General features: G+C 49.3%; 3 protein-coding genes across 3 annotated transcripts in view; 2 read left to right on the top strand and 1 right to left on the bottom strand.

Annotated features, from left to right (window-relative positions):
- The window catches only part of ZG16 (zymogen granule protein 16), a 31,809-nt gene extending 25,278 nt beyond the window's left edge, over positions 1–6,531 (bottom strand). Inside the window, exon 1 of the mRNA XM_050773578.1 lies at positions 6,442–6,531. The gene's annotated coding sequence lies outside the window, so the exon portion shown is untranslated. The remainder of the gene's footprint in view (positions 1–6,441) is intronic.
- Positions 1–20,675, top strand: part of ZNF48 (zinc finger protein 48) — a 240,731-nt gene that overhangs the window by 54,284 nt on the left and 165,772 nt on the right. The window lies entirely within an intron of this gene.
- Positions 5,667–9,354, top strand: C20H16orf54 (chromosome 20 C16orf54 homolog). The gene is made up of 2 exons (XM_050773569.1): positions 5,667–5,911; positions 6,875–9,354. Exon 2 carries the CDS (start codon positions 6,875–6,877, stop codon positions 7,547–7,549), a length of 675 nt encoding a protein of 224 aa, XP_050629526.1. The 5' UTR covers positions 5,667–5,911; the 3' UTR covers positions 7,550–9,354.

Raw genomic sequence — 20,675 nt, 5'->3', positions numbered from 1 at the left:
TTTGTTTTTGTTTTTTTTAAGACGCAGTCTCACTCTGTCGCCCAGGCTAGAGTGCAGTGGAACAATCTTGGCTCACTGCAACCTCCACCGCCCAGGTTCAAGCGATTCTCCCACCTCAGCCTCCTGAGTAGCTGGGATTACAGGCACCCGCCACCGTGCCCGACTAGTTTTTGTATTTTAGTAGAGACGAGTTTCATCATTTTGGCCATGGTTGGCCAGGCTAGTCTGGAACTCCTGACCTCAGGTGATCTGCCCACCATGGCCTCCCAAAGTGCTGGGATTAACAGGCATGAGCTACCATGCCCGGCCGGGGTCTCTCTATGTTTACCCAGGCTGGTCTAGAACTCCTGGGCTCAAGCAATCCTCCTGCCTCGGCCTCCCAAAGTGCTAGGATTACAGACATGAGCCACCATGCCAGGCCTGTATGTGTGTTTAGATGTGTTTATGCATATGTACGTGTATTATGCAAAATATCTGACATAGTTGGCCAGAAATCTTTTAAGAAATTCTACTTATACATTTGGGTGCTCATATAGTTGCAAATATTGTTGGGTGCAGTGGCTCACACCTATAATCCCAGCATTTTGTGAGGCCAAGGTGGGAGGATCACTAGAGACCAGGAGTTCAAGACCAGCCTGTGCAACGTAGCAAGACCCCAACTCTACATGAAATTTAAAAATTAGCTGGGCATAGTGGCCTATGCCTATAGTCCCAGCTACTCAGGAGGCTGGGGTGAGATGATCACCTGAGCCCAGGAGTCTGAGGGTACAGTGAGCTATGATTGTGCCACTGTACTCCAGCCTGGGTGACAGAGTAAGATTCCCTTTGTCTGTTAAAAAAGAAAATATATACAAGTTACTATGTGTGTGTGTGTATCTGTGTGTTTATGTGTATATATATATAGAGAGAGAGTAATTAATCCAGATGTCTTTTACTTCCTGTGACTTAAGTAAATCTTTAATCTTTAATAAATAAGCTGGTTTTAAAACTATTGGTAAAATAGGCGGGGCCCAGTGGCTCACACCTGTAATCCCAGCACTTTGGAAGGGTGAAGTGGGTGGATCACCGGAGGTCAGGAGTTTGAGATCAGCCTGGCCAACATGAGGAAACCCTGTCTCTACTAAAAATACAAAAAAAGTAGCCGGGTGTGGAGGCAAGTGCCTGTAATCCCAGTTACTTGGGAGGCTGAGGCAGGAGAATTGTTTGAACCCGGGACGCAGAGGTTGCAGTGAGCTGAGATCGTGCCACTGCACTCCAGCCAGCGTGGCTGAGGAAAATGCTCTCTCTCTCAAATAAATAAATAAATAAATAAATAAATAAATAAATAAAATAAAGAAAGAAAGTATTGGTAAAATAAAAATAGAAATGTCTTCAGAATTGTCATCATACATTTTTGCTTGGGTTCACTGGTCCGACAGTTTTATATTTATCTCCACTAGATGTTTTAAGGTTTCAGGGTCTGACACACGGGTTATAAGACTATAAATCAAATTTCAAACAAAATGACCTGTGTTTGTATAATTTTTTGTTGTTGTTAGAGATAAGGTCTTGCTCTGCTGTCCAGGTAGCATGATATAACTCACTGTAACCTCGAACTCCTGGGCTCAAGTTATCCTCTGCCTCAGCCTCTTGAGTAGCTAGGACTACAGGCACATGGAACCATGCCCAGCTAATTTTTTTTTTTTTTTTTTTTTGGTGGAGATGGAGTCTCATTGTATTGCCCAGGTTGGTCTTGAACTACTATCCTCAAGCAATCCTCTTGCCTCCCAAAGTGTTTGGATTAGGCTAGGTATGGTGGCTTATGCCTATAATCCCAGAACTTCAAGACACTGAGGTGGGAGGTCTGCTCCAAGCCCGGAGCTTGAGACCAGCCTGGGGAACATAGCGAGACCCCATCTCTATTTAAATTAAAATGGGCCGGGCGCGGTGGCTCAAGCCTGTAATCCCAGCACTTTGGGAGGCCGAGACGGGCGGATCACGAGGTCAGGAGATCGAGACCATCCTGGCCGACACGGTGAAACCCCGTCTCTACTAAAAAATACAGAAAAAACTAGCCGGGCGAGGTGGCGGGCGCCTGTAGTCCCAGCTACTTGGGAGGCTGAGGCAGGAGAACGGCGTGAACCTGGGAGGCGGAGCTTGCAGTGAGCTGAGATCCGGCCACTGCACTCCAGCCTGGGCGGCAGAGCGAGACTCTGTCTCAGAAAAAATAAATAAATAAATAAATAAATAAATAAATAAATAAAAATGGCTGGGCATGGTGGCTCACACCTGTAGTCCCAGCACTTTCAGAGGCCGAGGCAGGTAGATCACCTGAGGTCAGGAGTTCAAGACCAGCCTGACCAACATGGCAAAACCCCATCTCTACCAAAAATACAAACATTAGCTGGGCATGGTAGCAGGTGCCTGTAATCCCAGCTACTTGGGAGGCTGAGGCAGAAGAATCACTTGAACTTGGAAGGCAGAGGTTGTAGTGAGCCGAGATCATGCCATTGTACTCCAGACTGGGCAATAGAGCAAGACTCTGTCTCAAAAATAAATAAATAAATAAATAAATAGACAGGCATGGTGGTGCGCACCTGTAATCCCAGCTACTTGTGAGGCTGAGGCAGGAGAATCACCTGAACCCAGGAGGCAGAGATTGCAGTGAGCTGAGATGGAGCCACTGCACTTCAGCCTGGGCAACAGAGCGAGACTCTGTCTAAAAAAACTTTTTAAAAAATTAATTAAAAGAAAAAGTGAGGCAAGGCATGGTGACTCACGCCTGTAATCCCAGCACTTTGGGAGGCTGAGGCGGGTGGATCACAAGGTCAGGAGTTTGAGACCAACATAGTGAAACCCCATCTCTACTAAAAATACAGGTGGTGTGCACCTGTAATCCCAGCTACTCAGGAAGCTGAGGCAGGAGAATTGCTTGAACCTGGGAGGCAGAGGTTGCAGTGAGCTGAGACTACACCACTGCACTCCAGCCTGGGAGACAGAGCGAGATTCCTCCTCAAAAAAAAAAAAAAAAAAAAAAATCTGTGTCTCCTGAGTTATCAAGAAATTACTCATATGTTTAAGCTTCTTACTTAGGTGAACACCTGATTGTCACAGGCTATAAAAATGATTAACAGGGAAGTAACTTGAAATAATGACTATCCTTGCCTAATATCTCAGTTTTCATAAATAATCTAGAGAAACTGTTAAAAATAAACTATGTAATGGATAATTTCTTATAAATAAATTTTTCATGGAACTTTAAATATTCTATTATGTTCTATTAAATTAACTATTAGATATTCATTAGATGTGTGGATTATTTCCAAGTAAGAAGAAATAACTGAAACAAATTGCTGAACATAAATGTTTTTGGTTGGCTTCTTAAAATTTTTTTTTTTTGAGACGGAGTCTCGCTCTGTCGCCCAGGCTGGAGTGCAGTGGCGCGATCTCGGTTCACTGCAAGCTCCGCCTCCCGGGTTCACGCCATTCTCCTGCCTCAGTCTCCCGAGTAGCTGGGACTACAGGCGCCCACCAACATGCCTGGCTAATTTTTTGTATTTTTAGTAGAGACGGGGTTTCACTGTGTTAGCCAGGATGGTCTCGATCTCCTGACCTTGTGATCCGCCCGCCTCGGCCTCCCAAAGTGCTGGGATTACAGGCGTGAGCCACTGCCAACTTGGTGCGTGGGCGGGGAGCCAGTAAGCTGGGAATGCTGACTGGTCAGAGATGAAATCATGGAGAGTTGGAGCTGTCTTCTTGCAGAGTCAGTTCTGGGTGGGGGCCACAAGACCAGATGAGCCAGTTTATTGATCTGGGCGGTGCCAGCTGATCCATCAAGTGCAGGGTCTGCAAAATATCTCAAGCACTGATCTTAGGAGCAGTAGGGACGGTCAGAATCTTTTAGCCTGCAGCTGCATGACTCCTAAGCCATAATTTCTAATCCAATGGCTAATGTTAGTCTAGTCCCCAGGCAAGAAGGAGGTCTGCTTTGGGAAAGGGCTGTTACTGTCTTTGTTTAAACTATAAACTACAAACTAAGTTTCTCCCAAAGTTAGTTCAGCCTACGCCCAGGAATAAACAAAGACAGCTTGGAGGTTAGAAGCAAGATGGTGTCGGTTAAGCTAGATCTCTTTCACAGTCTCAGTCCTAATTTTGCAAAGGTGGTTTCCCCCGAACTCTCCATCTCCACCTCTTCCCACCAGGGCTCAAAATCACCAGGACGGGGCAGTCTGACTGATAATGTCTTTTCATTCATTTATTTTATTTATTTTGAGATGGAGTCTCGCTCTGTTGCCCAGGCTGGAGTGGAATGGCACGATCTCGGCTCACTGCACCAGGTTCAGGCAATTCTCTTGCCTCAGCCTCCTGAGTAGCTGGGATTACAGGCACGTGCCACCACGCCTGACTAATTTTTGTATTTTTAGTAGAGACAGGGTTTTGCCATGTTGGCCAGGCTGGTCTCAAACTCTTGACCTCAGGTGATCTGCCCACCAAAGTGCTGGGATTACAGGTATGAGCCACCTCGCCCAGCCCAGGGATTTCTAACTATTCTTCCACCACCCCGGCCACCACATGCTGACCCACACATACATTGGTCATGCCACTTTGGTCATGTCATCTGCTTTCTTTAGGCCTTAACTTTGTCATCTGTGGATAAGTGAGTCAAACTAGAGAATCTCAGAAAGTCTCCTGGACTCCAAAGCCTGATGACATCTCGTCACACTCTGCTCTAGACTCCTCCCACCCTCAGCCCCAGGAAAGAGGGACAGACATGAGGCTAGTCAGTGTTTTGGAAACAAGCCCACGCCTGTTTTTATACCCTGGACTCCTCCCAGAGGCCTGACATTTTTGTTACCCAAGCCTCACCTCACTGATATTTTCCAACCAGAATGGGGGCTAAATGGTCTGAAGAGAGAGAGACTTATGTTAATTAAAAGTATGAGGCAGGAGCCAGTGTGGTAGCTCACACCTATAATCGCAGCACTTTGGGAGACGGAGGCAGGAGGATATCTTGAGGCCAGGAGCTTGAGACCAGCTTGGGCAACATAGCGGGAGCCCATCCCTATCAAAAAAAAAAAAAAAATTAAAAAAAAAAAGTGTGAAGCAAGTTGGTCAAGCAGGGGGTGCCTGTGGGGGCTGGATGGCAGGAGCAGATCTGGGGAGGCACCGTGGATAGGACAAGGCAGGATGGGGTGGGGCATCCTCCCAGGAGGAGCAGGGGGAGGCACCATGGTTCTCTAGGAATGTACGGGCTAGATTACTTGTGTCCTATTTCTTTTTCTTTCTTTTTAAGATGGAGTCTCGCTCTGTCAACCAGGCTGGAGTGTGGTGGCACGATCTCAGCTCACTGCAACCTCTGAGTCCCAGGTTCAAGTGATTCTCCCTGCCTCAGCCTCCCGAGCAGCTGGGATTACAGGTGCCCATCACCACATCCGGCTAATTTTTGTATTTTTCAGTAGAGATGGGGTTTCACCATGTTGGCAGGCTGGTCTCGAACTCCTGACCTCAGGTGACCTGCCCACCTTGACCTCTCAAAATGCTGGGATTACAGGGGTGAGCCACTGTGCCTGGCCCCTGCGTCCTCTTTCTCAGCTTCTGGGTGAATGTTCTGGGGCCCAGGGCCTGGCTATGGGGTGACACTAAGTTCAACAGAGCCATTGCCCATTCCAGCCCCACCTTACCCCAGGAAAAGCCTCCTCACCGCAGTGACCACATCCCCTTGGGTTGCTTTGGAAACAAACACTCCCCGGGGGCAGGCGAGTTGGGGCACAGTTGCCCAGCAACAGGCGGTGCCCTCCCTTCCGCCTTCATCCGAGGCCCGGCCTCTATGTCTGAAAGGCGGACTGCCCTGCACCTTCCGAGCCTGCATCTCTTAGTCCGGCACCAGGAAGAGTGGCTCTAGGAGGGAGAGGCTCCCAGGGACTGACCCAAGGTGAGTTGAGGGGTGCAGGAGGCCCCTGCAGATGGAGGATGTGGGGGACAGAGAGAGGTGTGCAGAGACGAACAAGAGAGAGAGACAGGCCAGAGCCTGGGCAAAGCTGGGGAACCTGGGAGGGGTGCAGAGGCGCCTCCGGAGGCCTGGCCTGGCCCGGCAGCAGATTCCGCGATTCCACGGAGTCTATGAGAACAAGATCAAGTCCAAGGAGACTGGTGAGGGGCGAAGGAGCCCCAAGGGGCCAGCAGAGGTGGCCGGCGGGAGGCGGTAGGGGAGACACACACAGGGGAGCCGGTCGGAGGGGAGGTTCTCATTTCTTCACCCACCACTTCCTCTCTAGGCCTAAGCAAGACTTGAGGGGGCCGAGTGGGGAGGAAAGAGGCCCTCAAGACCTTTCTGGTCTGAGGCACCCTGGTGTCCGGGAGGGAAATGGGGCTTCTGGAAAGGCCTGGAGAGCTGGGCAAGAGGGCCTGGCTGTGCGCATAGGTAGGCAGCCTGTCCTCCCGCCCCACCTGGCTCACGCTTACCCTTTCTGGTCCCCCTTGCTCCTCTGTCTCTCCAGAATGTTCTTTTTCTTTTTTGAGAAAGGGTCTTGCTCTGTCACCCAGGCTGGAGGACAGTGGTGCAATCTGGGCTCACTGCAGCCTCGAACTCCTGGGCTCAAGTAATCCTCCCACCTCAGCTTCCTGTGTAGCTGGGACTACAGGTGTGAGCCACCATGCCCAGCTAGTTTTTAAATTATTTATAGCGATGAGGTTTCACTGTGTGTCCAGGCTGGTCTTGAACTCCTGGGCTCAAGCGATCATCCTGCCTCGGCCTCTCAAAGTGCTAGGATTCCAGGCATGAGCCCCCGAGCCCAGCCCCTCTCCCAGGCTTTCCTGGACACCTGCTGCCTCTCTCTCATCTTTGTTGTGCCCCCTCTGCCTCATTTACTTCCTCTTCTCGCCCCATGTCTTCCAGATGCCGTCGACTCCAGAGCCGCCCTCTGGGCGCATGGAGGGGCCCCCCACGTGGGAGGCAACCCCATGGCCCTCACTGCCCTGTGGGCCGTGCATCCCCATCATGCTGGCCCTGGCCACCCTGGCTGCGCTCTTCATCCTCACCACCGCTGTGTTGGCTGAACGCCTGTTCCGCCGGGCTCTCCGCCCAGACCCCAGCCACCATGCACCCACCCTGGTGTGGCGCCCAGGAGGAGAGCTGTGGATTGAGCCCATGGGCACCCCCCGAGAGCGCTCTGAGGACTGGTACGGCTCTGCGGTCCCCCTGCTGACAGACCGGGCCCCTGAGCCTCCCACCCCAGTGGGCGTCTTGGAGGCCCAAGCAACTGCCCCATATGCCCCCTCAGCCCCAAATTCTGCTCCCAGCTCCTTGGGCCCCCAGACTCCACCGGAGGTCCCAGCCCGGAGCACCTTCTGGGGGCCCCAGCCCTGGGAGGGGAGGCCCCCCGGCACGGGCCTGGTGAGCTGGGCTGAACCCGAGCAGAGGCCAGAGGCCAGAGCCCAGTTTGGGAGCCCCCAGGCCAGGAGGCAGCGGCCACGGAGCCCGGATCCCGAGTGGGGCCTCCAGCCACGGGTCACTTTGGAGCAGATCTCAGCTTTCTGGAGGCGTGAAGGCCGGACCAGTGTGGGGTTCTGAATTCCCAGGGTTCCCCAGAGACCCCTGAGGAAGGCCCTGCCTCAGTGGGACCAGGGACCCCAGCGTCCAGCATTAGGACTGAGACTGCCCCAGGGAAGATGCCCCTCCCAGGCCCCTTCCACCAGAGTCCCCCTCCCCAGGTCGGGGTGGTGGCCAGGCTGTGTGGACTAGGGGAAGCCGAGCAGTGCCTCTGCTCAGCTGCCTCGGCTGTGGTTCAGAGACCTGGGGGTGGAGCCAACACCAGGCCAGAAGCCTTCAAGATCGCATCAAGATAAAGAACCCAAGGTACCAGATAGGCAGGAAAAGGCATCGACCACCACCTCCACCTTCCCTCGGTATTTACCGAAGCCACCAATACCAAAGAGAAAGGGTCCCGCGGTGCTGAACAGCCTCGGTGTGGCGATGACAGCTGGCAGGAGATGACAGGAATCCAGTTTCCCAGAGGCACAAATCCTGTTCTCCTTGGCCACTCACCCACTGTGAGGTCCTCTAGGAAAATACACAAAGAGAGGACCAGACCAGGCAGAGGAGCATTTTGTTTCAAATGAACTGCGGCTTTGACCCCCAAAATGCAAGGAGGAACTGTGCTGGGCCAAGCTGGAGCGGCGCTGTCTTGCTGGAGTGGGGACCTGGAGTCAGAGAAAATCCACAGGCTCCCTGCCCCTCCTCCTCCATCTGCACACGCCTCAGCTTAGGACCCTCACCACTCCATGGTGAGGAACGCCATGGCCAGGGAGAACTGAGTTTCATCCAATGTGGAGAGGAGTCCCAGAGCAGGGCAGCTCCCAAACTGTGCCCTCTGATCATCGTCCCTTCCAGCTTGCTGGAGTGTCCAGAGAGACAGATTTGCCACAAGCTAGGCTTACCTATAATGCTCCACCCCATAGAAATGGGACCCCAAGTACCCGATCTTCCCTTTAGGAGAGGCAGGTGGGTGAGCAGCAGATGTAGTTTCCATTTCCCTGGAAGTCTAATTTTTCAAACTTCACTTTTTTTTTTTTTTTTTTTTGAGACAGAATCTCAACTCTGTCACCCAGGCTGGAGTGCAGTGATGCAATCTCAACTCACTGCAGCCTGGATCTCCTAGGCTCAAGCAATCCTCCCACCTCAACCTCTAGAATAGCTGGGACTACAGGTACATACCACCACGCCCAGCTAATGTTTGGATTTTTTTGTAGAGACAGGGTCTCACCATACTTCCCGGGCAGGTTTCCAACTCCTAGGCTCAAGTGATCCAGCAGCCTTAGCCTCCCAAAACGCTAGGATTACAGGCATGAGCACTGCACCCGGCCACTTTTTTTTTTTTTTTTTTTTTTGAAACAGGGTCTCACTCTGTTGCCCAGGCTGGAATACAGTGGCACAATCTCAGCTCACTGCAACCTTGAACTCCTGGGCTTCAGTGATCCTCCCACCTCAGTCTCCCCAGTGGGTGTAACTACAGGCATGTACCACCACACCTGGCTATTTCTTTTTTTTTTAGAGATGGGGTCTTGCTGTGTTGCCCAGGCTGGTCTTGAATTCCTGGGCTCAAGAGAGCCACTCATCCCCAAGTCCCAGAGTGTTGGGATTACATGAGCCACCCATGCCCGGCCAAACTTCAGCCTTGAATATTAGTAATTTTGCCATATTAGTTTACCACCTGTACTATTATTTGCTTTATATTTTTCTCTAAATTGGCTCATTATTCACTTATTAAAATTATTGTGACAGGACTCTTTTTTTGTATCACTTCTGTAAATGAAAAATCAGTCTCATTTGCCATCAATAGAAGGTAAAAGATGAAAATAAATATAATGTAAACAAAATTGTTAAGATCTAAATTCTGTTCCCTGATGGAAGCATTGACCTAAAACTCAGCTGTGTTTTTTTTGTTTGTTGTGTTGTGTTGTGTTTTGTTTTGAGATGGAGTCTCGCTCTGTTGCCCAGGCTGGGGTACAATGGCATGATCTCTGCTCACTGCAACCTCCGCCTCCCAGGTTCAATCGATTCTCCTGCCTCAGCTTCCTGAGTAGCTGGGATTACAGGCGCCTGCCACCACGCCCGGCTAATGTTTGTTTGTTTGTTTGTTTGTTTGTTTGTTTGTTTTTTGAGACAGAGTCTCGCTTTGTTGCCCAGACTGGAGTGCAGTGGCCAGATCTCAGCTCACTGCAAGCTCCGCCTCCCGGTTCACGCCATTCTCCTGCCTCAGCCTCCCGAGTAGCTGGGACTACAGACGCCCGCCACCTCGCCCGGCTAGGTTTTTGTATTTTTTAGTAGAGACGGGGTTTCACCGTGTTAGCCAGGATGGTCTCAATCTCCTGACCTTGTGATCCGCCCGTCTCGGCCTCCCAAAGTGCTGGGATTACGGGCTTGAGCCACCGCGCCCAGCCTAATGTTTGTATTTTTAGTAGAGACAGGGTTTCACCATGCTGACCAGGCTGGTCTCGAACTCCCGACCTGAGGTGATCTGCCTGCCTCAGCCTCCCAAAGTGTGGGAATTACAGGCATGAGCCACTGCGCCCGGCACTGCTCTTTGTTAACAAAGAAAAGGGAATGATCATCTGCAAATCAGGAAGTGTTAGATACTCTAGCACCACACTGAGACCTTCTGGAAGCGCCGAGGGAGACAGACAGCCCCGCACAGGGGGCGGGATGCTGTATTGTTTAATGCTGGCCAGGAAGTTCACCCATAGCCAGGAAACACTCGCTTCTTCCTGCACAGCGGGCTAAGGAGCGCTTGGAGCCTCTCATCCAATCCCTTGACCTCCTCTCTGATTTTTGGGATGTTGGAAGTTGATGGAGCAGCCAGAAGCCCCAGGCAGAGGGACTGAAAGCCTAGTCCAGCCTCTTCCCCCAGGTGTACTCACTGCCCAGCATCCTAAGCACTGTTTCTGAGCTGGGCACTGGGAGGGGAGGAATCAGACCTGGGCCCTGCCCTCAAGGAGCTCACAGTCTCTAGCAGCAGAGTGGGGGACAAAGGTAGGGGTGAGCTAAGATATGGACACAAAACTGACACCAGGTAGAGACCAGGGCCCTGTCCCATCTCTATCACTCATGAGCTGGGTAACAACATCCCTTGTCATCACCATCAGCTGACAGCACTGGGTTGTAGGGACTCTGCCCACGAGGAGTGAAGAGACCTCAGAGAAACAGAAGATAGAGGCAGGAGTTCAGAGGTTAGATGCTTCCATGCTATGGGCTCCGGAAAGGCACTGCAGTGTGGAAGAAATACAGGGACAAGGCCCCGGTTCATGATCTGGCTCCATCACTTTATTCACTTAGAGACTTCAGAAATGAGAGTTTTGTATTATGGGGCCTCATGTGCTTTTTTCATGTACAAAAAGAGAGCTGAAAGTTGAACAAGATGTTCTATTGGGACTTTTCTAGCTGTGACATTTGAGGATGAGTGAAGGGGGCCAGCCCCTCCATACCTGTGGGTATTTCTCATCAGGTGGGATAAGAGACTGAGAAAAGAAATAAGACACAGAGACAAAGTATAGAGAGAGAACATTGGGCCCAGGGGACCGGTGCTCAGCATACGGAGGACCCGCGCCGGCACTGGTCTCTGAGTTCCCTTAGTATTTATTGATCACTATCTCTACTATCTCGGTGAGGGGGATATGGCAGGACTATAGGGTAATGGTGGGGAGAGGGTCAGCAGGAAAACACGTGAGCAAAGGCCTCTGTGCCATAAACAAGTTTAAGGAAAGGTGCTGTGCCTTGATTTGCACTTAGGCCAGATTTATGTTTGACTTTACACAAACATCTCAGTGCAGTAAAAAGCAGTATTGCCGCCAGCATGTCTCACCTCCAGCCATAAGGCGGCTTTCTCCTATCTCAGTAAATAGAATGTACAATCGGGTCTTACATGGAGACATTCCATTCCCAGGAACGAGCAGGAGACAGATGCCTTCCTCTTATCTCAACTGCAAAGAGGCCTTCCTCTTTCACTAATTCTCCTCAGCACAGACCCTTTACAGGTGTCAGGCTGGGGGACAATCAGATCTTTCCCTTCCCACGAGGCCATATCTCAGGCTGCCTCAGTAGGGAGAAACCTTGGGCAATACCCAGGCTTTCTTGGGCAGAGGTCCCTGTGGCCTTCCGCAGTGCATTGTGTCCTTGGGTACTTGAGACAGGAGAATGGCAATGATTTTTACCAAGCATACTGCCTGCAAACACATTTTTAACAAAGCATGTCCTGCACAGCCCTAAATCCATTAAACCTCGAGTCAACACAGCACATGTTTCTGTGAGCACAGGGTTGGGGCTAGGGCTACAGATTAACAGCATCTCAAGGCAGAAGAATTTTTCCTAGTACAGAACAAAATGGAGTTTCTTACGTCTTCTTCTTTCTACATAGACACAGTAACAGTCTGATCTCTCTTTCCCCCACAATGAGTAAAATGAAAGATGGTTGGATGGATGGATGGATGGATGGATAAATAAATTAATGGATGGATGACTAGATAGATGGATGAATAGATGGATGGATGGATGAATAAATGGATGGATGGATGGATGGATAAATAGATGGATGAATGGATGGATGGGTGGATGGATGGATAAATGGATGGATGGATGAGTGGATGGATAGATAATGGATGCATCGATACATGGATTTGTGCATGAGATCTTCCTGAGGCAGATTCTAACTTGCTATCTGCAGAGTCATCTTTATATTTCCAGACCCAGAACATGGTCTAAAACATAATAGGAGCCTAATGAACGGGGAATGAATAAGTTCATAGATTAACAGATGCATTCGTTTTACTCTTTCTTCTTTCTATTTTAAACCTCTCCTGTCACTTTTTTTAGACGTATTCATTGACCAGAATCCCACTTATTTTTAACACCATCTTATTTCTTTCTCATATCGATGCCTTCTTTTATATCTTTAGAAATTTAAACTACACTTGCTGTATGGTTCTTTACCAAATAATGCTATTCTCTGGAGTTTTGGAATCGGAGCTAATCCTGCTATATGCTGTGTCTGCTTACTGTCATTCATGAAGATTGTTTCCTCTTACGTTTTGTAATTTTGAGCTGTGAATTCAGCTTCAGCAGGGCGTTATCAGTGGGAACGCACATGCCCGCCAAGGTTCGAAGAGGTTTCATATCTGCTTCTGCCAAGAGCTCTTCATGGGTGTTACCAACCCTGGACTGCATTATTCTTCTTATTATTATGTATTTTTTATTTTTTTTGAGACAGAGTCTCGCTCTATTGCTTAGGCTGGAGTGCAGTGGTATAATCTCAGCTCTCTGCAACCTCCATCTCCCAGGGTCAATCAGTTCTCCTGCCTCAGTCCCTTGAGTAGCTGGGATTACAGGTGCCCGCCAACATGCCCAGCTAATTTTTGTATTTTTAGTAGATATGTAGTTTCACCATGTTGGCCAGGCTGGTCTTGAACTCCTGACCTCAGGTGACCCACCCGCCTCAGCCTCCCAAAGTGCTAGGATTATAGGCACGAGCCACCACACCTGGCCTGGACTATATTATTTGTTGACATTTGGGCTTCCCAGACCATGCAGATGATGTAAACTTGAACCCCAAATCCAAGTGAGGCCAAGCCTTTGGTTATGAATTCTCAAAAGAGACTGTTTATTGTCACCAAATCTCAGAGTGAAACAGACAAGGTCCTTTTATGCTTCCTGAACTGGAGGCAGATTTTTTTCCTAGTTTACTCTTTCATCAAGGATGTCACCCCTGCCGGGCGCGGTGGCTCATGCCTGTAATCCCAGCACTTTGGGAGGCCGAGACGGGTGGATCACGAGGTCAGGAGATCGAGACCATTCTGGCTAACACGGTGAAACCCCGTCTCTACTAAAAAATACAAAAAACTAGCAGGGTGAGTTGGCGGGCGCCTGTAGTCCCAGCTACTCGGGAGGCTGAGGCAGGAGAATGGCGTGAACCCGGGAGGCGGAGCTTGCAGTGAGCTGAGATCCGGCCACTGCACTCCAGCCCGGGCGACAGAGCGAGACTCCGTCTCAAAAAAAAAAAAAAAAAAAAAAGGATGTCACCCCTTAAGGGTACAAGCTTTCTATTAGTGTCTGTGTTTTCAGTTCCCCAGACAAGGCCTCATCTCCAATCTCTAGGTAGGTGTAAAGCCCTAGGCCCTTCAATGCCAAGATCACAGCCACCCAGCAGCTTTCACAGCTCTAGTGTTTGATTTCCTCTTCATGCCTCATGGGGATTTCCCTTTCTTTCTTGCAACTAAGCTGCACATTTTAAAGGATGTTTGTTTGGTTTTATGCAGCGCTTCTAGATGTATAGTGTTGAGGACATGCTTGTCAGGTTATTCCATTCACAATATCACCGAAAAGGCTATTTCCCCATATAAATAAGTTTATATCTCTCCCACCTTAAAACAACCAGCCAACCAACAACCCTTTTTTTTTTTTTTTTTCAGAGATGGGGTCTCACGCTGTCACCCAGCCTGGAGTGCAGTGGTGTAGTCACGGCTCACTGCAGCCTCAACCTCCTAGGCTCAAGCCATCTTTGCCTTGGCCTCCCAAGTACCTGGTTACAGGTACATGCCACCAGATCCAGCTGGTATTTTGACTTTTGTAGGCATAGGGTCTCACTATGTTGCCTAGCCTCAAGTGATCCTCCCTCCTCGGCCTCCCAAAGTGCTGGGATTACAGGGGTGAGCCACCGTGTCCAGCTCCAACAACTCATTCCCTACCCCTCACACACAGCACGACCTCTCACCTCCTTCACAGCCAAATGTCTGGGAAGAGCCATCTGTCCCAGCAGTCTACACTTTCTCATCTTCCCCTCTCTCTGCAACTGGTTGTAGGCTTCTGTGGGCTTCCAGCACTCTACAGAAACGACTGCCATTAAAATCATGACCTCCTATTTTAATCAAAGGACACTTTCAAGCCTCCTGCAGACAGCATTGGACGCTTCTGGAAACGTTCTCTCCCCATGGCTCTGTGGCTTTACACACACCTGCTTTCCCTCCCCGCTCCCCAGCCGTCCTCCCTGACTCTCTTTGCTGGCAGCCTGCCTTCTCAGAGGTCAGTCCTGGGCTGCTGCTCCCCTCCCTCTGCACTCCTTCTGGGAAATTTCAACCAGGCCCAAGGCTCCAATTGCTATCTCTCTTTTTTTTTTTTTGAGATGGAGTTCACTCTTGCTGCCAAAGCTGGAGCACAATGGCATGATCTCAGCTCACTGCAACCTCTGCCTCCTGGGCTCAAGCAATTCTCCTGCCTCAGCCTCCCAAGTATCTGGGGTTACAGGTGCACATCACTATATCCAGCTTTTTTTTTTTTTTTTGAGATGGAGTCTCCCTCTTGTCGCCCGAGCTGGTGTGCAATGGCATGATCTCAGCTCATTGCAACCTCCACCTCCCAGGTTTGAGCAATTTTCCTGCCTCAGCCTCCCAAGTAGCTGGGATTACAGGCATCCACCACCATGCCCGTGTTATTTTTATATTTTTAGTAGAGACGGGGTTTCACCATGTTGGCCAGATTGGTCTTGAACTCTGGACCTCAGGTGATCCGCCCGCCTCGTCCTTCCAAAGTGCTGGGATTTCAGGCGTGAGCCACCGCGCCCAGCCTAATTTTGTATTTTTTAACTAGAGATGGGGTTGCACCGTGTTGGTCAGGCTGGTCTCGAACTCCTGACCTCAAGTGATCCACCCACCTCAGCCTCCCAAAGTGCTGGGATTACAGGTGTGAGCCACTGCACCTGGCCCCAATTGCTATCTCATACCCTGATGATCCCCATGTCTCCATCTCCAACGGTGGCAGATGTGCTCCTCCTAGATCTATTCTCCCATTATTTTAAAGGAACAGCACTGCCTCTGATATGGTTTGGCTGTGTCCCCACCCAAATCTCATCTTGAATTGTAGTTCCTGTAATCCCCACGTGTTGTAGGAGGCAATTGAATCATGGGGGCGGTTACCTCCATGCTGTTCTCGTGATAGTGAGAGTTGTCACAAGATCTGATGGCTTTATAAGGGGCTTTTCCCTCTTTTGCTCAGCACTTTTCCTTGCTGCCGCCATGTGAAGAAGGATGTGTTTGCTTCCCCTTCTGCCATGACTGTGTAAGTTCCCTGATGCCTCCCCAGCCATACTTAATTGTGAGTCAATTAAACCTCTTTCCTTTATGAATTACACAGTCTCAGGTATGTCTTTACGAATAGCATCAGAATAGACTAATACAACCTCTTCTTTGTTTCTTTCTTTTTTGAGACAGAGTCTTGCTCTGTTGCCGAGACAAGTGCGGTGGTGCAATCACAGCTCACTGCAGCCTCCACCTCCTCAGGTTCAGGTAATCCTCCCGTGTCAGCCTTCCAAGTAGCTGGGACTACAGACATGTGCCACAACACCTGGCTAATTTTTGTATTTCTTGTAGAGATGGGGTCCCACTATGTTGGCCAGGCTGGTGTTGAGCTCCTGGGCTCAAGTGATCCACCTGCCTCAGCCTCCCAAAGTGCTAGGATTCCAGCTGTGTGCCATGCACAGTGCCAGCACCATTATTTTTAACTGGGCTTGTGGCCACCCAGAGGAAAAGCTGCATTTCCCAGACCCCCTTGTGGCTAAGGGCATCCATATGACTGGTTCTGGCCCCTCTTCCCCACTCCTCTTTCTGTCTCCTGCTATTTAGAATCCAGACATGATGGTGAGATATCGTGGACAAGGGCAACATCCCAGGGTTGGCTGAGCCAGGAGATGGAAGGAGCCTGAATCCCTGTGGCCAGCACAGCAGCCCTGAACTGCCTGCCTCAGTGTAATTACACAACAGAGAACTAACGCTTTCTTTTGTATAAATCACTGTCGTCCTGGGTCTCTGTAACATAAACCCACACCTACATCTTAACCTATGTCTGTCTCCTGACTTCAAACCCTATCTCTCTAACAGCCGCCTCAATATCCCCCTGTGAAGACCTCAAAATTATCTTAGGATGCGTGACCACCCCCACCAAGCCTGATCCTCTCCTTTCTCCTCGGCTCCTTTCTGCCCCCTGTCAGCACCTCCAAATACCCCTGACTTCTGCCTGCTTCTCCTTATGCTTACTTCTCCCATCCTGGTTCTGCTCCACCCATTGCTCCTAAAGTACACTCAAATGGTCCCTGTCTCCATTTTCCACATTGCACCTGGAGTAAGCCTCAAAAAAAACGCTTAGAAGGGTCGGATGTGTGGCTCGCACCTGTAATCCCAGATACTTGGGAGGCTGAGGTGGGAGGATTGCTTGAGGCCAGGAGTTCGAGACCAGCCTAGGCAACGTAGCGAGACCTGGTCTCTACAAAAAAATTATATTTATTTATTTTATTTATTTTAATTTTTATTTTTTGAGACAGAGTCTTGGTCTGTCACCCAGGCTGGAGTGCAGTGGTGCAATCTTGGCTCACTGCAGCCTCCACATCCCGAGTTCAAGTGATTCTCCTGCCTCTGCCTCCCAAATAGCTGGAATTACAGGTGTGCACTAGCACACCCAGCACATTTTTGTATTTTTAGTACAGACAGGGTTTCTCCATGTTGGCCAGGCTGGTCTCCAACTCCTGACCTCAGGTGATCCACCCGTCTAGGCCTCCCAAAATGCTGGGATTACAGGTATGAGCCCCACATCTGGTCAGGTCTATACAAAAAAAAATTAAAAATAAATTAGCCAAGCATGATGGCTCATGCCTGTAATTCCAGGAGGCTGAAGAGGAGGATCCCTTGAGGTCAGGAGTTCAAGGCTACACTGAGCTATGATCATACCACTACACTCCAGTGTGGGTGACAGAGAACTCACCGCTAAAGAAAAGAAAAATACTTAAAAGATTTTCCAGCTCCTGATCATTTCAACAAACACTCTCTTCCTTTTGGAACATCCATCTTCCTCCCTCCCACTACTTTGTCTTGGCTAATTCTTACTCTTTAGGTCTCAACCTAGCTGTCACTTTCTAGGGCTGTCTTCCTCATAGTCAAAACTAGTAGAAAATGAGGCTATCTGTAAAGTCTAATGTGGACCCTGTGTCATTATGAATGCCCTAGGCTGCAAATAGCAGAACAATGACTAACGCAATGAAGTCATAAAGTGTGGAGAGCTGATACATGGAGCATGGTGGAATGGTGGGTTGGAAAAAGTTTAGGGGCCAGGCACAGAGGCTCATAGCCTGTAAGCTCAGCACTTTGGAAGGCCGAGGCAGGAGGATCACTTGAGACCAGGAGTTCAAGACCAACCTGGACAACATGGCAAAACCCCATCTCTAAAAAAAGAAAAAAACAAAAATTAGCCAGGCATGATGGCGTGCACCTGTAGTCCCAGCCACTCAGGAGGCTGAGGTGGAAGGAACACTTGAGGCTGGGGGGTCAAGGATGCAGTAAGCTGTGATCACATTATCACCCTATTTCACTGCAGCCTGGGTAACAGAGAGAGATCCTGTCTGGAAAAAAAAAAAAAGGCAGGGCATAATCCCAGCACTTTGGGAGTCCAAGGTGGGTGGATCACTTTGGTTTCCTTTGTTGTTGTTGTTTTGAGACAGAGTCTCGCTCTGTCACCCAGGCTGGAGTGCATAACTGTAAGTTTCCTGAGGCCTCCCTGGAAGCTGAGCAGATGCTTCCTTTACAACCTGCAGAACCGTGAGCCAATTAAACCTCTTTTCTTTATAAATTACCCAGTCTCAGGTATTTCTTTATAGCAGTGTGAGAATGGACTAATGCAGTGTGCAACCCACACACATCTGACGTCAGAAGCAGGCTGTGAGAGTTTCAGGAGAAACTGAGCTTGTCGTTTGTACTCATTTATTTTAGAAACCAAACTTGAAACTGAAAAATCTAAAACACGACTTAGTGATATAATAAATTATGAAAATATTCTATCATAAAAACAAATGTGGGGCCGGGTGCGGTGGCTCACGCCTGTAATCCCAGCACTTTGGGAGGCCGAGGCAAGTAGATCACCTGAGGTCAGGAGTTTAAGACCAACCTGGCCAACATGGTGAAACCCCATCTCTACTAAAAATACAAAAAATTAGCCGGGCATGGTGGGGCACACCTATAATCCCAGCTACTCAGGAGGCTGAGGCAGGAGAATCACTTCAACTGGGCAGGCGGAGGTTGCAGTGAGCCAAGATCGCACCATTGTACTCCAGCTTGGGCAACAAGAGTGAAATTCTGTCACAAAACAAAAACAAATGTGGGCATTTTAAGTAAAATGAGAATACTCCTTTTGATTTGATGTTAGCCAAATCTTTGGTGAGTTTTATGACTTCCCTTTCTCTGCCTACCTCCAACCCAGCTATTGGGTGTTTCTCTGTTGAACAATGTTAGCACTTCACTAAAGACTGCTTCCTGGATGTGAGGGCGATCTGGCTGCAACATCTGTTACCCCATTGATTGCCAGGGTTGATTCAGCTGACGTGGCTGGCTAGGTGGGTGTCCCCTTCCTCCCTCACCACTCCATGTGCAACCTCCCGAAGCGGTGTGCGCAGTCGAAGAGGACAACCATCCCCGATAGACGAGGACCAGTCTTCTGTCAAGGGCATACAAGTAGCTGTGCTCCCCTGCTAGACCCTCCCAACAAGCTCTCGAGACTGCTATCTGTCAATCTGTATCCGGAGTTGGAAAAAAGAAAGAAAAAAAAAGAACTTGTCCCAGAGTGTTCCTTACCAAGTTATAAATTAGTTGTAATTTGGAAAGGGAACATTCTGTGGTAGATACTGATGGAAAATTCAAAGATCAAAATAATAAAGGATGTATTTTCTGAGAAAACTTGCATTCACATTGTAGTTTGACTTTTGTTTTTGTTTCTGTTTTGAGACAGGATCTTGCTCTGTCGCCCAGGCTGGAGTGCAGTGGTGCGATCTTGGCTCACTGCAGCCTTGACCTCGTGTGCTCAAGCAATTCTTCCATCTCAGCTGGGACCACAGGTGCACGCCACCATGCCCCAATAATTTTTAATTTTTTGTAGAGATGAGTGTCTCACTATGTCACACAGGTTGGTCGTGAACTCCTGGGATCAAGCGATCCTCCAATCTCAGCTGCACAAACTATTGGGATTACACGCCTGGCCCAGAACAAATTAAAAACTAAATATATATAAATCTCTCTCTCTATATATATATATATAAATCTATCTACCTATAAAAGCCAAACAAGACAAGCCTGGGCCTCATGTGGCTACATGTGGCTCATGATCTGTCAGCTGGAGGTGTCTTTCTTTTTTTGAGACGGAGTCTTGCTCTGTTACCCAGGCTGGAGTGCAGTGGCGCAATCTCGGCTAACTGCAACCTCCACCTCCCAGGTTCAAGCGATTCTCCTACCTCAGCCTCCTGAGTAGCTGGGATTACAAGTGCTCACCACCTTGCCTGGCTAATTTTTGTATTTTTATGTGTATTTTTATTTTTTTATATTTTATTTATTTATTTATTTTATTTTATTTTTTTTTTTGAGACTGAGTCTGGCTCTGTCGCCCAGGCTGGAGCGCAGTGGCAGAATCTCGGCTCACTGCAAGCTCCGCCTGCCACCACGCCTGGCTAATTTTTTTGTATTTTTAGTAGAGATGGGGTTTCACCGTGTTAGCCAAGATGGTCTCGATCTCCTGACCTCACGATCCGCCCACCTCGGCCTCCCAAAGTGCTGGGATTACAGGTGTGAGCTACCGCACCTGGCCTATTTTATTCATTTATTTATTTATTTTGAGATGGAGTCTCGCTCTGTTGCCCAGGCTGGAGTGCAGTGGTGTGATCCTGGCTCACTGCAACCTCCACCTCTTGGGTTCAAGTGATTCTCCTGCCTCAGCCTCCTGAGTAGCTGGGACTACAGGTGTGTGCCACCATGCCTGGCCAACTTTTTGTATTTTTAGTAGAGATGAGGTTTCACCGTGTTAGCCAGACTGGTCTCAAACTCTTGACCTCCTGATCCACCCACCTCAGCCTCCCAAAGTACTGGGATTACAGGCATGAGCCACCACACCCGGCCTGCTGGAGATGTCTTCTAAACACAACTGGGGGCAGTCATGGCGTTCAAGACCAACCTGGGCAACATGATGAAACCCCTTCTCTACAAAAAAATACAAAAATTAGCTGGGTGTGGTGGCAGGCGCCTGTAATCCCAGCTGCTTGGGAGGCTGAGGCATGAGAATCATTTGAACCTGGGAGGCAGAGGTTGCATTCCAGCCTGGGCAACACAGCAAGACTCCGTCTCAAAAAAAT

Source organism: Macaca thibetana, chromosome 20, assembly GCF_024542745.1.
Source record: "Macaca thibetana thibetana isolate TM-01 chromosome 20, ASM2454274v1, whole genome shotgun sequence".
In the NCBI taxonomy this organism is placed as follows: Eukaryota; Metazoa; Chordata; class Mammalia; order Primates; family Cercopithecidae; genus Macaca; species Macaca thibetana.
Note: the sequence above shows the minus strand (reverse complement) of the source record. Positions and strands in the feature narration are given on the sequence as shown.